Source organism: Ochotona curzoniae, unplaced genomic scaffold (genome assembly GCF_017591425.1).
Source record: "Ochotona curzoniae isolate NIBS_2020 unplaced genomic scaffold, NIBS_Ocur_1.0 contig_3097, whole genome shotgun sequence".
Lineage (NCBI taxonomy): Eukaryota > Metazoa > Chordata > Mammalia > Lagomorpha > Ochotonidae > Ochotona > Ochotona curzoniae.
Window position 1 is genome coordinate 111,093 of NW_024465720.1, and position 15,677 is coordinate 126,769.

At 44.7% G+C, this 15,677-nt stretch overlaps 1 protein-coding gene across 1 annotated transcript in view; it reads left to right on the forward strand.

The window, feature by feature from the left end:
• Positions 1-13,473, forward strand: part of LOC121155748 (transmembrane channel-like protein 1) — a gene marked incomplete at both ends in the record, with an annotated part of 40,606 nt that extends 27,133 nt beyond the window's left edge. The window contains 4 exons of the mRNA XM_040979210.1: positions 5,463-5,702; positions 10,020-10,145; positions 13,249-13,327; positions 13,422-13,473. Of these exons, the coding sequence (XP_040835144.1) occupies positions 5,463-5,702; positions 10,020-10,145; positions 13,249-13,327; positions 13,422-13,473 (497 nt within the window). The remainder of the gene's footprint in view (positions 1-5,462; positions 5,703-10,019; positions 10,146-13,248; positions 13,328-13,421) is intronic.
• Between the last annotated feature and the right edge of the window lie 2,204 nt (positions 13,474-15,677).

Here is a 15,677-nt window from a genome sequence, read left to right on the forward strand (position 1 = left end):
ATTCAGTTGTGTAAAAAAATGAAGCATGCTTTAGGAAGGTCAAGTTAAAAAATGTGGTCCTTATATTACAGCTTTTTCATAGGGCCGTTTGCCTATCAGACTTGTTTCTTGTGATGTGCAAAAGACTGTCTTATCTTTGCTAGAAGAAAAAACTCTCATTATAAACCCTGTCAGGTTAAGATGATTTGACACAGCAGAGATCATTTTTGAGTTTAAAAATTGAATCATCACCTGCTGGGGTCCGTGTGATGGGTGTGGAAGACAGGAAGGTGTGAAGAGTATGGTTCCGTTGCAGGCAAGGTCACAAGGAACTTCCCGCTGTGTGGCAAGGCCTGGCGGATGTCTCTACAACACCTGAATGCGGCTCTGCCTCCCTTTGCATGGACACCGGACAACCCCGCTGAGTATTCTGTAATCTATTTAGGCATTGCCTGCCTCTGCGGAGTTACTGTTTAACGTCAACAGGAACTTAGAAGCTAATGTTGCTGGTGCCGTTTTCAGCCAAAGAGCTACTGTCGCTGTTAGGGCTGCATCCTGTGGCAATATGCTAATCAAGGGTGCTAACTCCCCTTTTGATCCTATGCTAATCAAGGGAGTTCTGTCTTCAGGTGTAGTGGGAACCTATTCTTTCCTTCTTTCTTTGATCTTTTAGGCCACTTCCTTCCTTGACTATCTCAAGACCAATTGTGGTAGGAATGTGCTACTGACTGATATGCATCACCTATTGATAACCTTTTCCTAGCCAGGCGCCAGGTGCCAGGTGAACAGCAACCTAGCCTTAGGTGAAACAAATGGCAGAGTTATCTTTAGAAACCCCCGCTTGAGCATGACGTAAAAAGTCTGAGCCAGAGTTTGACTGATTTTGTATAAATAAAGCGGACAGCTTTTGTGAGTAGTCCATTATGATGATGAAGAGTTACTAGTGGTCCGTCTCTTTTTTTGCGCCTCATCCACGCACCCTTCGCGAGTTCCGAACTCAGCTGGGGCTGGACTCCGGCAATCACCTCCAGTTCAATTGGGAACTATGTGTCTTAGAAATGTGTCACTCTTAACTAAGAACACCGCAACCCAGAAGCAGTCTCAACTGAGCTGCTTTATTCTGGGGCTACATGCCCAATACAGTACTATGCCATGGTCCTCGTTACAAGCATAGCTTTGGTTTTTGAACAAACTCTCTGTGTGTTACTCAAATCCTTCAACCTTACCTGGCCTTAATTATCCAAACTTGGCATGCTGTTGAGACTGGACTCCCTGGAAAAATGTGAGAACCATCTTTGTCAAAGCGACATAAAGACAGCTCTCCATGGCCCCATCATCACACCATGGGGCTTGCCAAATTCCTGGAGCTCACTAGATGGATTAATATGAAAATCAGATGCTATTGAGAGATGATTTCCACTATTGTCAGTTTTCTTTCAATTTGTAGAAATATAGTTATATTCATTTTATTTCAAAGGTAGAGAGTCACCAGGAATGACAGGGATACAGAAGGATCTTGCGTCTGTTGAGTTATTCACTGAGTAACTGAACAAGGACTGGGCCAGGCTGACGCCGGCAGCCCGGATGTCAACCTGTGTCTCCCACGTGGGTGTCATGGATGTACCTGATGTGTCACCTGCCAGCTAGCAGGTGAGTGAACAGGACTCTGGGATCAGGAAGATGGCCTGGATTCAAACCAATACACCCTGAGTAGCATCTTAACCACTGTGCTGAATGTCTGCCTCTGTTATCAGACATGAACATGTAATTGCACCTCCTCGCTACCTGCGTTTTATACCTATGGCTCATCCGTTCAGAGAGGCATTCAGGAATCAAATATATCTGTGACTCTCTGAGCAAGGAGACAGGTCAAGGTGACCACTGACAGGAACAGTAGAGGGAAACACGTCCTTTGATTTCTTATATTCCTTTTTCTGGAGGGGATTCATTGTCATGGCAGAAAATGGCAAATAAAGCTGATGGAGTAGTGAGAAGTCACAGCCCCACACCAGTGGCTTTGCATAGAACAGGGCACGAACCTCCTGCGTGCACTGTCCGCTGTGTTCTTCCAGAATTAAGACAACAGATCGGCCTCGAAATTCATTTTTATTGTCAGAGAAGCTGTTGTCCTTGCTATCCTGATTGGTCTAAATGTGTAGTTTTGTAGTGTTTTTCCACTATTGTTCCTATTGAAATTCCTAGTGGATCTGTACACCTTTTCCAGTTTCCAGTCTCTCATAGGCGGACCCATTATCCAAGTCTCTGCTGGGTCGGTTTCTCTGTATTCATTCTTGAGACAACGACCAGGCTTGATGCCGGTTGGTCTGCAGAGCACATTCGAATGACAGTATGGGTTTTCTTGACGGCACAGCTATTCAGGTACTTTCCAGAGCGTCATCACATTACTCACCTTCGCATCAATCCAGACGTGCTTCTGAAACTCCCGGGGAGTTGGTGAGGCAGTTGGTGGAGGCAGCGAGTAATGAGGAAAAGTGCAAACAGAGGCTCTGTGTAAACAAGCTCCTCAGGACAGACAATTACATTTTTTTTTTAAGCATAAGGATCTGATATCTAAGTTTAACCATTTTATAGAAAAAAAAATGGTATAGAGTTTTCGTGTTCAAGCCCTTTGTTTTGTGACTGGAGATTCTGAGTGGCTGTTTTAGGAATTCCTGAACAGTAGAACTTATTTTTTGCAGATATGATGGAAGTCAGCATTCACAGGGAAAATCTAATCTGTTGTGATTTGGATGAAATGATCAACAACGTTTGTATTTCATGTTTACATGGCACCATAAGGTCCTGCAGTGGTGTTTTTAAACAAGGAAAGCACATGTTATCCTTATCCAGGCAGGAGACAGAGCGGCAGCAGAGAACGCGTAGAGAGAGACGCAGAGTTCTGCACGTTTCTGTGCTGCTGACTGGGGAGCTTTCTGAGCCTTGCCACTTCTCTCTCAGTTGTCACATGTGAGTAATTGACATATACCTGTCACTGGAGCAATAGGGGAGTTAAACAAAAGAAGCTTTCTTTTGCTTTGATCTTCTTGGAAGTAAAGCACTTTATAAAGCTAAGGTATTAGAATGAGTTATAACTGAGAGATGATGCAGTCAAGACCGGGGGAGGGACTCAGTGAGCTGAGCTGCTGAGTGAGTCGTGAGCAAAGAGAGGAGGAGCATTGAGACCAGCTGTTAGGATGCCTGGACCTTTTTTCCCCCCTGGATTATGACTTTTGAGTAATCTGTACAAAATATCTATGTGTGGTAGTGTTTTTAATTTATTTGTTGCTGTGAATCCATATACTGTATTTGCATGCATTCACACACATGGACAAGCAATGCATATGTATGTGTAACTGTATGTGGCTCTCCTCAAGGCCGTTTTTGAATTATGTACAAACCTATGTCTTAGCATCAACCAAGCTGGGCAGCCAGGACACTCAGTTTCTAATTCTAGTGGCTTAAGAAAAGAACGCATTCAGTGTGCGTTGGGTAGAGCTCTGGCTCTTATAGCTTCACTTTAACAATTCACACGGATGGAATAAGGTCCGTTTGAAACTTTGCTGGTGACAGTAGCAGCAGAGAGAAGAGAGTGAAAAATAGTACAGAAATGTGCAATTTCTATCCAGTAGTGAAATATTTCATATATACATATTTGATATTTATTTTGTTGTTGTAAAGTCAGATATACAGAGAGGAGGAGAGACAGAGAGCAAGCTCTTTCATCTGATGATTCACTCCTCAAGTGACTGCAACGGTCAAAACTGAGCCAATCCAAAGCCAGGAGCCAGGAGCCTCCTCCAGGTCTCCCAACCAGGTGTAGGGTCCCAAGGCTTTGGGCTGTCCTTGACTGCTTTCCCAGGCCACAAGCAGGGAGCTGGATGGGAAGCGGGGCCACCAGGACCAGAACTTGAGTCCATGTAGGATCCTGGCACGTGCAAGGCAAGGACTTTAGCCACTAGGCTACCGTGCTGGTCTCCTCATTATAGTTTTATTCTGAAGGAAGCCATATGGCCAAGACTGACTTTTACACAGGTGTATTGCACCAGGAGGAGTGGCAGTTGGGGCTGTCGTTCAGGGCTTCGCAGCTCTGGCCTATCAGCTGACTATGACTCATCTACTTGCTGGCTTTCTTGGACTTCCGTCTCTCCTCTTGCTGCCCTGTAGCAATGGCATACTTGGCTGTGTTAAAAATCCATCCTCTTATAAAGATATCTATACTTTAATATCTTAGAAAGGTTTTGATTGATTTGGTGTACTAAAATATCCTTCATACCTGCCGTTCACAATTCTGTCAGCATGACAACCCGAATCATGACACGATTTCACCCACCAAAGAGTGAGTTATATCTGGGTTGGCATAAATACAGTTATGGCAGAAACTAATTTCTTTGCTTAACTCAGAAATTTCCCCACAATGCATTGCACTTACATTGCATTGATTACTCTGTGATTCTGCATGTGCAAGGAGTATACAATACTAAAGTAGTGATGCTGCGAGTGTTTCTGTACTTGGGACAGTTGAGAAGATAAGGTTCTGCTTATATTTGTAAAACAAGTTCATATATACCTTCATTCTGATTTGGGACTTGCACATTACTGCTTGTATTCCTTTGTGCTGCTAACTGATTTTCTTATAAAAAATAAAAATACATTTTGTTGAGATAATCATTGAGGCCACTAATAAAAGTAACCTAACCCAAGTGGTTTTCTGATTAAAAATGTCAATTTAAAAAATAGTTTTTAAAAGTTGTGTGCAAAAAAAAAAAAATCAGTGGCTAAGACTAAAGCACAAATTTAAATATTTGAGCTGAATTTAGATGTACATATGAAATTTTCATACTAAAAATATACAGTTAAGCTAGCTTTAAATGACCAATGAGTTATAAGTCATTTCAGCAGCTACAAAGAACAAATAGTATCTAAACAGAAAAGCATAACTATGACAAAAGTAATGAATCCAAATTTATAGTTCATTTGATTGGAATGAGTGAGTTTAAGAATCAATTATAAAAATATTACATGTAGTAAGTCTGTTAATCACTGATGTGCCTATTAAGAGAAATGAAACTTGTATTGGATTTTGAAACAATTATAACATATTGCTTATCCTGTTCTACTTTATTAATGACAGCAGGCATAGTTGCTAATAGCACAAGAATTATGTATGCAATCCCTGTAATAACAGGAGAACTGTAGAATGTGTGTGCAAGATGCAAATAGGTTGATGTAAAAGGCACGGCTGAAAGCAGTCATACGATCCCCGCCTTTTGAGAGGAAGCAGCTGGTGAATGTGCAGGTCTGCGTGACGCTGCGAGGAGTCAGGCCCCAGAAGGAGCCGGGCCCTGTCTCCCTCCGAGCCAGGCCCTGTCTCCCTGTGTGACACTGCCGAGGAGTCAGGACCCAGAAGGAGCTGGGCCCTGTCTCCCTGCGTGACGCTGCGAGGAGACAGGACTCAGAAGGAGTCGGGCCCTGTCTCCCTGCAGGATGGGGTCATTCTTTGCTCCGAGTCTCCCGGGCATCAACATCCTTCGTCTGCACACGTCCAGGTACTTCCAGTGCTGGGCCGTGATGTGCTGCAACGTCCTCGAGGCCAGAGTCTTCAAGGCGAGTCGCTCCAACAACTTCTACCTGGGCATGCTGCTGCTCATCCTCTTCCTGTCCACCATGCCGGTGTTGTACATGATTGTGTCCCTCCCACCATCCTTCGACTGTGGCCCTTTCAGGTGACGAGGTGCAGTGTGTGCACGTGTGTCCTGGGGGTGCGACTGTGGCCCTTTCAGGTGACCAGGTGCAGTGTGTGCACGTGTGTTCTGGGGGTGCGACTGTGGCCCTTTCAGGTGACGAGGTGCAGTGTGTGCACGTGTGTCCTGGGGGGTGGAGGCGCCGATGGCCGCGTGTGTGTGTGTGTGTGTGTGTGTGTGTACAATTGCGTTTTGGTTAGAGGAATGATATCCTTTGGCCACTCTGCTCATTATGGGACATCTGTTTTCTCATTTGGAAATTGTAAAAAGGGAAGTAATTTGTGCTGCTGTAAGTTCTTCCTGAGTGACGTGTGACTGGTGGAGCTGAGCCATCTCCATCACAGGATGCAGCAACGGACAGGATGCCATTACACTGACGCTGGTGTGGGAATTTTCCTGGTGTCGGCCCATCACGCTCAGCCACAATCACAGTGTTGTCCTCACGCAGACCACCACCTCGAAAGGAGATGTCCCCATAGGTTACCTAGCAAGTGAAATCATTGTTAAGCAAGAATAAGTAGAAAGTTACTCAAAATGCTAGATGCTAGTACAAAGGTTAAATGCAATTCCTTAAATATAATCACAAAACTATCGCTCTAGTAAGTGGCCAGGAATCAGGAAGGTTCTGGGATTCAAGTTGGACATGTATTTTGTTTCTCTTCCTCGGGACAGAGATTTCGTAATGACACGTTACAGAAAGCAAAGTCCTAGAGGTCTTAAAAGATTTCATTTCCTGAAGAGCCTTGGACATTCATGTGGTGCAAATGTCCCCAAGAGTCTCTGGGTGCTGTCACCAGCCAGCAGGCAGTTCCGCTCTCTCCATTCTGTGAAGTAGAGGAGAGAGTGAAAAACCCTGTGAGTGGCAAGCGTGGAGCTAGCGTGGCGACGTGCAATTTGCTTTTCATCTGTCCCGCTCAGGCTGTTAAAGTCCACAGACCAAGTATAAAGAGAGGCATGTATGAAGCTGATGGAGCTAGGCTAACTGGAGCTCTGTTATGCTCAGGAAATGGCAGTTGACAAGATTCTTCACTTCAGCGTGTGTATATGTGTATTGGCTGAAGTGGATAATGTGGACAGTGACATCTGGTGGCTACAGCTGAAATTACAGTCGAGAAGGAGGCATTTGTCTTGTTTGGTAACTGAGTAGCAAGTATGAGAGATGCTGCTGTAAGACTTCAGTTGCAAATTACTCACACCACTTAATATCTAGGATAACTTTTAGGTGCGTTTTAAGGTTTTTTAACTGAAAGTTGATCCTGCGCAGTAAAACGTAGCAATGCCTTTAGTGATCGCTAGGGAAACCACACAGTGTAAGGAAGGAATGGGCTGGTGGCTACACAGCTGCATTTGGATTTAAAACACTGATGAGTAAGCCCCACAATGATGGTGCGGGTTTCACTGTTTAAGTAGTAACTCCTTTTGCCGTACACTGAGTTACTCAAGCTTCTTACTGCAAACCCGTGAGTCTGTGTAAGGCATTGCATCCGATTTGAACCTGGACTGTCCTTATTGGCAAATGTAGGTAAAATTACTGCACGTGTGGTACTATTTTGAGATCAAGAAAGTTAAAATAGTTTTACTCCAACACTGGGGAGAAGGTAGCTTCATAGTACTTGGTTCATTTTCCTCTCGCTTTCCTCAGTTTGGAACAAAAGAATGGTTATTCGGGGTCTGGCGCAGCGGCCTAGTGGCTAAAATTCTTGCCTTGAATGTGCCGGGATCCCATATGGGTGCCGGTTCTAATCCTGGCAGCCCTGCTTCCCATCCAGCTCCCTGCCTGTGGCCTGGGAAACCAGTTGAGGACAGCCCAAATCCTTGGGACCCTGCACCCGTGTGGGAGACCTGGAGGAGGTTCCTGGCTCCTGACTTTGGACCGGTGCAGAACTGGTCGTAGCGGTCACTTGGGGAGTGTCCAAATGAAGATAATTATTGTTACTGTTCCATCGCATTTCCTGACAATTGGCATTTTTCGCTAATCATGCCAAGAATTTTGAACATTTCGTAATTTTTTAGTTTCTCACATACTTAACTGTTAATGGAAATTTTACTTTTAAATAATGTGATTTATATCTTACTGTAAAGGCAACATGTGTTTATCCTAGAGAAACCAGAAATTGTGGAAACTTAGCATTAAGGAAAAACATATGACCCATCGTTCAAAGAGTAAAAATAACAACATTTTGGCATTTGTATTCTGATTTCCTCTTTATGATGACTTTAAGCAGCTGAGCTCATTTACTCAGCACAAGTTCAGATAGAACTTGCCTAGATACAGCTTTGCGACTGCTGTTGCATTGTTCATCCAAGGTTTATACCTCAGCCTGTCCACTTTCCTGACGTTTCCGGCTCGTGCTTTCATTTCTGTAAGTCGAGAACACAGTCCTGCACGATACTTTGTTAATGAGTGAGTAATGACTGATAGCGCGTGCTAGGAGGTGGGGCAGTCTTGTTCGTGTAGAGGCAGGTTCACACACCCAGTGGGTGTTCGGATCCCGAGAACGGCTCAGTCCGGGTCAGCAGAAAGCGTTCCCCGCAGACTGCGCATGTGTGGAGCAGATGACGCTGGCCGCATCTCTGGCATGTGTAGTCGGAGACAAGAGGACTTCGCAGGATATTGGCACGGCACACCGGGTGACCAGGCACGGCTCGCTGGGGATTGAGAGATGCTTCTGTAATTTGACAGTGATTAAGACATCTGACTCATTTTTCTGGCGAGACTCGGTTTGGAAAAGGGGACCCAAGAATGCGAGATTTGGGCGACTTTGTGTTGAAACACCATGTTAAGATCTTTTTGCAGGGCCCGGTGCAATACGCTAGTGGCCGAAACCCCCGTCTTGCATGCGCTGCGATCCCACGTGCGTGCTGATTCGTGTCCTGGCTGCTGCGCTTCCCATGCAGCTCCTGCTTGTGGCCTGGGAAATCTGTAGAGAACGAATCAAAGCCTTGGGACCCTGTATTTGCAGGGGAGACCAGAGGAAGCTCCTGGCTACCGGCTTCAGATCGCCTTAGCTTTGGCCCTGTGGCTGCTTGGGGAGTGAACCAGTGGATGGAAGATTTTGGAAGATTTTTCTGTCTCTCCTTCTCTTTGTAAATCGGACTTTCCAAGAAAAATAAATAAGTCTTTCTATTTTTAAAAAATATATTTTTGGAATAGATATGATTTAATAACGTTCTAGGCCCCCTACTCTGACCATATTCATCAGCTGTGACCCGAGATGGGAGGATGGATTTTCTGGTTCTTTCTGATTCTTTTTAATTCTTTCGCTGTGCTCCATGTGGCTGCAGGTAAGGGATGTATCAATTAGCAGAGAAAAATGATGAAGCTGCATTGGATCAAAGTAATTTAATCTTAAATTATTATCTGGAGGCTGCATCGCCCCCCCCCGTTATGTATCTTAAGTCTTATTAATTATTGTATAAATCTATAATCTTTGAAGCAAAATGTGTCCCCTTCAGTGCTGTAACTGCTGACAAAATACCTGATGACACCCTCTGCCTGACGGATGACGGTATTAGTTCTGACTGAAGGGAAAAAAAAAATCTGATTTGGAACTTATGGGTCGTATTTATTTAATAGTTGAAAATGTTCTATTCTGATGATACATACAATTTGGTGAAACACACCCTATCTTTTCTAAAACATATGTATCAAAAAGCTTTGTACAGTGAATCTGACATTGAAATTGCAGATAATCTAAGTTAAGATAGCCTGCTCTCACCTTCCCAATCGATGGTAGCAGGTGTTCCGTGGCCTTGGAGAGTCACAGCAGCGCGGCCTAGTGGCGTTCAGAGGGAACACAGAGAAGCACGTGCTGTTCTCCGTGCTATCACCCTTTGTGTTGGAGGGTGAAAGCATCGCATGGGAAGAGCTATTGGATTATATGTGCCTTTTATTCGGCGGGCCATTCTTTGTGCTCATTTCCAAAGCCAGTTACAAACTAAACATGTTTACTCTGCCCAAAGAGTTCATTCTCCAACTGCTGGCTGAGAGGGCAAGCTTGGGGGCTGCTTGTAAAACATATTCAATCCAAGTTTTAGAAATGCAGTTTGTAGAAGCCTTCTAATGCCGTGACTAATTTCTTAATAGCCTCGGCTGTGTGTTTTTGTTGGGACGCCGTTTCTCAGATCTTATCCACGTGTTGACAATGCATGGGGCCAAATATTAGGAGTTGCAGCTCAGTATAAGATTTTTAATGTGACAGAGTACGGGCATCGTAGAAAGATTTCTAATGATCTTGAACTAATCATAGTTCCCATATACGTTTTTTTTTCCCCACCCACCCCCTTTTTCTTTCTCAGTGGCAAAAATCGGATGTTCGAAGTCATTGGCGAGACCCTGGAACATGACTTTCCCAGCTGGATGGCGAAGATACTGAGGCAGCTCTCGAACCCCGGACTGGTCATTGCTGTTGTGCTGGTGATGGCGTGCGTACCTCCCCTGTGCGGACAGGGTCTTTATGCTGTGCTCCCTGGCTCCTCGGGAGTGTCGGCCATTCCAGCTCTTTCCTCCCCAAGGGCTGTGCTGTAACCCAGCCAGATTCAGGGCTGATTACATGTTTTTGAGAGCTGAAATTCATGAGGCATATTCTTATCTTATTGGATGGAATTCACAGCCATCTGCATCTGGCTTTCCCTCCCCGGGATTATAGGATTTGTTCCCAAGTAACCAAAATAATTATCAGTAAACAGCTAAAGCCAGGGAAACATCAATGTTAAGGGCTAAATCTAATCAGTATGTTGGAGCATCCCCCGCAGACCGCCCCCCAGCTCTTATTCCGTAAAGCAGATGGCTGTGCATATACAGAAATGATGAGCCTCCAAGTTAGTGACCCCTGGGGGGGGGCTCCATAAGCTGTATTTTAGAACCAAGAGCTTAAGGGGTCTTAATAATTACCCTGTGTCCTTAGAAGACTGTCAGTAAGTGTGTTTATGCTAATAGAGCCAGAGGACCAGAGGGTCTTGCAAATGTCACTTCACAGTGATTTCTGAGGAAGAACTTGGCAGGAGGTTTTGTTCCCATAGAACTTTTATTGGCTTCGGAGCCTTGGTCAACCCATATACACTTGCCTCTAAAATAAAAATACATACTTACTATGGAAAAGCCAAGAAAAGTGCCTCAGTTCTTCCTTTAAACCCCAAAGTGCCTCCTGCACCATCAATCAAGAAGGGCAGGGATGAATCCACCTGAGAGACACTTCAGGAACAGCATTGATGGGAAGGGCAGGATTGTTTGGATAAAGGCGAAGGGAGGAATCCCCAGGGCGCCATCTCCCAGTGGGTTGGAGTAAATGAGCTGAGAATCCGACCAAGTTGTTACCGTCATCTTGGTTGTGACCACGATCTCAAGTCTCCTAAGAGAGGGGGCAGGCGTCATACGCAACATTATAGATTTTATAAACTAAGAAAGGGCAGGTGGGAAGTGAGTTTTCCTGCTACGTGAGACACTAAAAAGGCAGTGCTGGGAGTTAAATCCATTGGCAGGGAATCCAATGTTCACTTCCTTAACCCGGGATGTCTTCTATGCAGAAAAGCTGATGGGAAAAATCAACAGCAAGACAGATCGCTCTTATAAATTAGAGACCCTTGATGGTGAGGCGACCTAAAGAATCTGATAACGACATCTCTGGGTGTGTTGGGAAACGACCTGTCGAGCGAGTGCAGCGTGTCTCGCCAGATGGCCATCAAAGTGATTTCTGTACTCTACACGTTCATGACAGCAGTGGCTTCTAAGAGCATGTCTCGGATATCTGAGCATCTCTGCGAGTCAGGGCCATTTTAGTGGCATAAGTGAGATCCTGTTCAGAACATGCACACACAGTAGAAACGTCCTAGCTTTTGTGATGGTGTTCTTTGCTGAGGGATGCCCGTTTGTAAGCAGAGGAGCAGCTTGATTCAAATGCCACTGTCTAAACAGTGAGCAGTCTGCCGCAGGTGTAGGCCGGGAGCCGACGCTGGCATTGGAGAAACGGACTTCAAGTCCTGCCTTCTCAGTCTCACCGATTTTTTTTTTTTTTTTTTACACATACTTGAGTTCTGGTTCAGTGGAGACATCGGATGGGCTCCAAGCTGGTAGTCACGGATGGACCAGACAGCAGATGTTTTAGGCCAAGATGTCACTGAGGATCTTAGTGAATACTCACATAACCACTTAAGGATGTGAAAAGCGTTCTGAGTTCATGGACCAAACTAACCAGCCTGGGGCTGGGCTGGAGTTGGAAGTCGTAGGCCTGCCCCTTGTTGGGACACCCTGCAAGGCAAGCTGAGACCCAGGAGGGGCCAGTGTTAGCTCTGAGCTTCTGATTTAAAGTCCAAATTTCAGTTTATTACTGATTTTATGGTTTTTTTTTCACACCCGGAGGCCTCATTTTTTCTTTTATAGGGCGCATACGGTTGACTTGGCTTTTTATTACCTTTAATTAAGAGACATTTTGAATTTCCCCAGTGGTTCTTCCAGAATGAGCCTCGATGGTTTTGCAGCATTTGAGTAGAGCTCGGTTAGTTCTCCGCAGGCACTTGGATCCCTTTGGAAATGAGGAAATGAGTTATGGCAAGGCAGGGAACCAGTGTTGATAAGATCAGAATCCACAAACAGAAATGACTTCTGAGGTCTTCGACTTTGCCGCCCAAATCAAGGGAAAGTTCTAGGCAAATCCTTGCAACACACACACACACATTTATCGAACACCAGTGTGTGTGTGTGTGTGTGTGTGTGTGTGGCAGGTAATCCTTAGATACCTGCTTGCATGTCTGTAATTCCAAACTCCCTCCACTGATATAAGAGACAACCCAGTTAAAGTGTATCAATAATTTGGTTGCTAACTCCAGATGGCCCATAAAAGATATAAAAGATATTATCTGGCACGTTGGAGAGTAGAGGAGATGTGTTCAGTACCCAACTATTTGCCACAAACAGCAGTATCACTTTCATTTTTAAAGAGCATTTCTTTTTCTTTGTTCATTTTTTCCCCCTAAGATGAGAGTACTGCTTTTAGCAGAATTGCTAGGTTGCAATTTGCTTTTTCTGGAAGCATATTCTTTTATAAAGACAAGGAGAAATAGAAATGGAAACAATATATTTTATGGAAAAAATCCATATTAATCTACTACGCCTGTGAGGATTCTGTTCCCATTTAAAGGCCAAAGGAGGGAATTTAGGGTAGAATGTGGCTTTCCTCTTTTGACATGTAGCATCAATACATTTTCCTCTCTTGGATACCATTGCTGTTAAATTAAGAAGTTGTTTTTAATTACAACTTAATATGATGTCAGTGTGTTTCCAAGAGGAAGCCAGTATTGAGTGGTGCAGCCTGGAGGACGGAGCTTGGGACCCTCCTGGACTCGTCCTTGTCACTGGGCAGTCCTGAGCCGAACCCTCACTGCTACCTACACAGTACAGGTGGCACCCCCTTGCGCGCTCATCGAAGGATTTAGTCACCGTCAGTTTACGAAGAATCTCGAGGAGCTGAAAGATGGCATGCATTTTGCTTTATTATTTTTTTTTATTTTATTATTATTTTTCTACATTTAGTTTGACCATCTATTATCTCAATGCTACTGCCAAGGGCCAGAAGGCAGCAAACCTGGATCTCAAAAAGAAGATGAAAATGGTAAGAATGCGTTTCACAGAAACGTCGTCTTACTTAGTGTCAAGGAGGAGGAAGGGAGGAGTTCTGACTGCTGCTCCCGTCTCTTCCGGTGTAGCAAGCGCTGGAGAACAAGATGCGGAACAAGAAGATGGCGGCCGCCCGTGCAGGTGAGAGGCGCTGAGGGCGCGAGCTTCATTTCTCAGCTGCCGCCGTGCTCCCCGCTTTGCTTTGTTCCTCCAAATGGAGGGTTCGATAGCGGGCGGTCTGCCTGAAGTGGGCAATTCCGTCCACAGTCCCATGGCCCGTGTTTCAAGTCTTCGCTTTATATTCAGGGAGATGGGTTATTTTACGAGGAATTTTAAAAGGGGAGAAAGAAAAAAAACTTAGGAATGTAAATTTAACAGTAGCTTTTTAAAAAAATTAACCTTGAATACTGGTAGAAAATGAAGAGAACACCCCAAAGTCACATAGCAGACACAAAGGCAGACTCGCCCTTGCACATTTTGACTATTTTTACACTTGGATGGAGACAATGGGAAGATCCCAGGGGTGTGTCTCTCTGAGCTCATCACAGTGGCTGCCAGGAGCCTCCTCTAATCCATTAGCTGTGCTTTTTCTAAGCCTGCTGAATTATAAAGTAAACTTGGCCCTCCCTAGCTGTAATATGCATGATTTGCATCCAAAGATCCAATCAACTGCCAATCAAAAACATGATTTTTTTTAATATAAAATCACATTAGGAATAATCATGTGCAAATTTTAAAATAACATCCTTATCCCTTAAACAGTACATCCTGGCAGCTGTTTACCTACCATGTACGTCGCATTAGGCAGTGTGAGCAATCCAGAGATGGTCTAATGTGTGAGTAGGTTATACTTAAAAAGTGCCATTTATGGTAGGGATATGCGTATCTGTGAATTTTTGTGCCTGAAGAGTATTGGAACCAATCCTCTGTGGTAATCAGGAGATCATTTCCACGGGAAACAAGAACGCAAGTGGTCCTGGGAAGGCCAGCCTCCAGAGTAAGGAAGTGCAGGGCCGACACAGACAGAGCCCTCTTCGTCACGGGCCTTTCCGGGAGCGCGGGAGGGGAGGGTTAGTGCGCCCTCCCCATCATCGTCCAGGTGACGACTGGCCAGCATCGCTTGAGTCCATGGGGGAAGAATTACATAGGGGCGGGAGGTACGACTTCTCCACTCGTAAACCTGAACTTGCTGCCTAAGACAGAGACAGTCATCCCCTTAATGTTCATGTCTGGGGGTGCCGGGTGCTGCAAAAGTCTGAGCTTTGTGGAGCTCTCCTGTGAACTGTGCTGCTTCTCAACTATGAACGTAAAATTTCTGTTAAAATAGATGTTACTTTAACAGTCACTGCTTGTCCTCTCTCAGTGTCACTTTCTTAAGAGTTTATTCCCACTTCCGTGTCTTCAGTTCTGTAACTGTCATGTTTGGGAGAAGGCAAGAGGTCATTCCAGCGTCTTACTTCCGTGGCCTAGACAAACCTTCACGAGTCCTTCACCAAGAGAAGCAGTGACTAGATCTCTTTTTCTAATTGTGTCCAGCCCATAGCCCTTACCTGAGAAGTGATGACTGTAGACTTGAAGTCTAAGAAGGGGTTACAGTAGTGGGTGCTGCGTAGGTTCATTTAGACTTTGCAGATGGGGAACTAGAACAGCATACAACACACATCCCAGCAGCGCTTTTGTGTAACAGGACAGCACCAAATTCGTGCTTAAAGTGGTAGGTGCAAAGTTCTGGATTCTAAGCTAAGAATTCTAGTTGAGACTTACTGTTCCCTTAATGAAATAATGGTGCAATGTTCTAGCATGCCATTAGCTGACTTTCCCCGAGCTGTGTGCAGTCTCACAGTAACTATGCCCTGAGTAGTTATTGGACAACGAGGACCTCTTGGCTTTGGAAAGATCTGAAAATGATACATCTCCATGTTCATTACATTTGCAGTTGTGAGTAAGCATTGCAAAAAAGCAAGACTTTGATTCTCCTGTAATTGCAATTTATCAGAATTTTATTAAGTAAATATAGAAACATTTTGAATAGAAAAGTGGTGAGTATTAAAGCAGAGTAGGGCACTTTTGGAAGATCCACATTTCAGACAGCCTCCCCTTAGACAGCTAAGCAGGAACCGAGTTCAATGTGCCTTTGTTGGATCAGCGCTTTCTCTCTTTTTTAACAGCCGCAGCTGGTGGTGGCCAGTAACTCGCACAGATATCTGGACGGTTTCTTTCTGTTGAAGAAACAACCCCTTGTTCTACCCCAGACGGATTATCAAGGTCATGTTCTTGCATAAAAGCATCATCAGTCCCACGTGAACCAGGGGTCTCCACCTCTTCTCAATTACAGATCTGTTCCT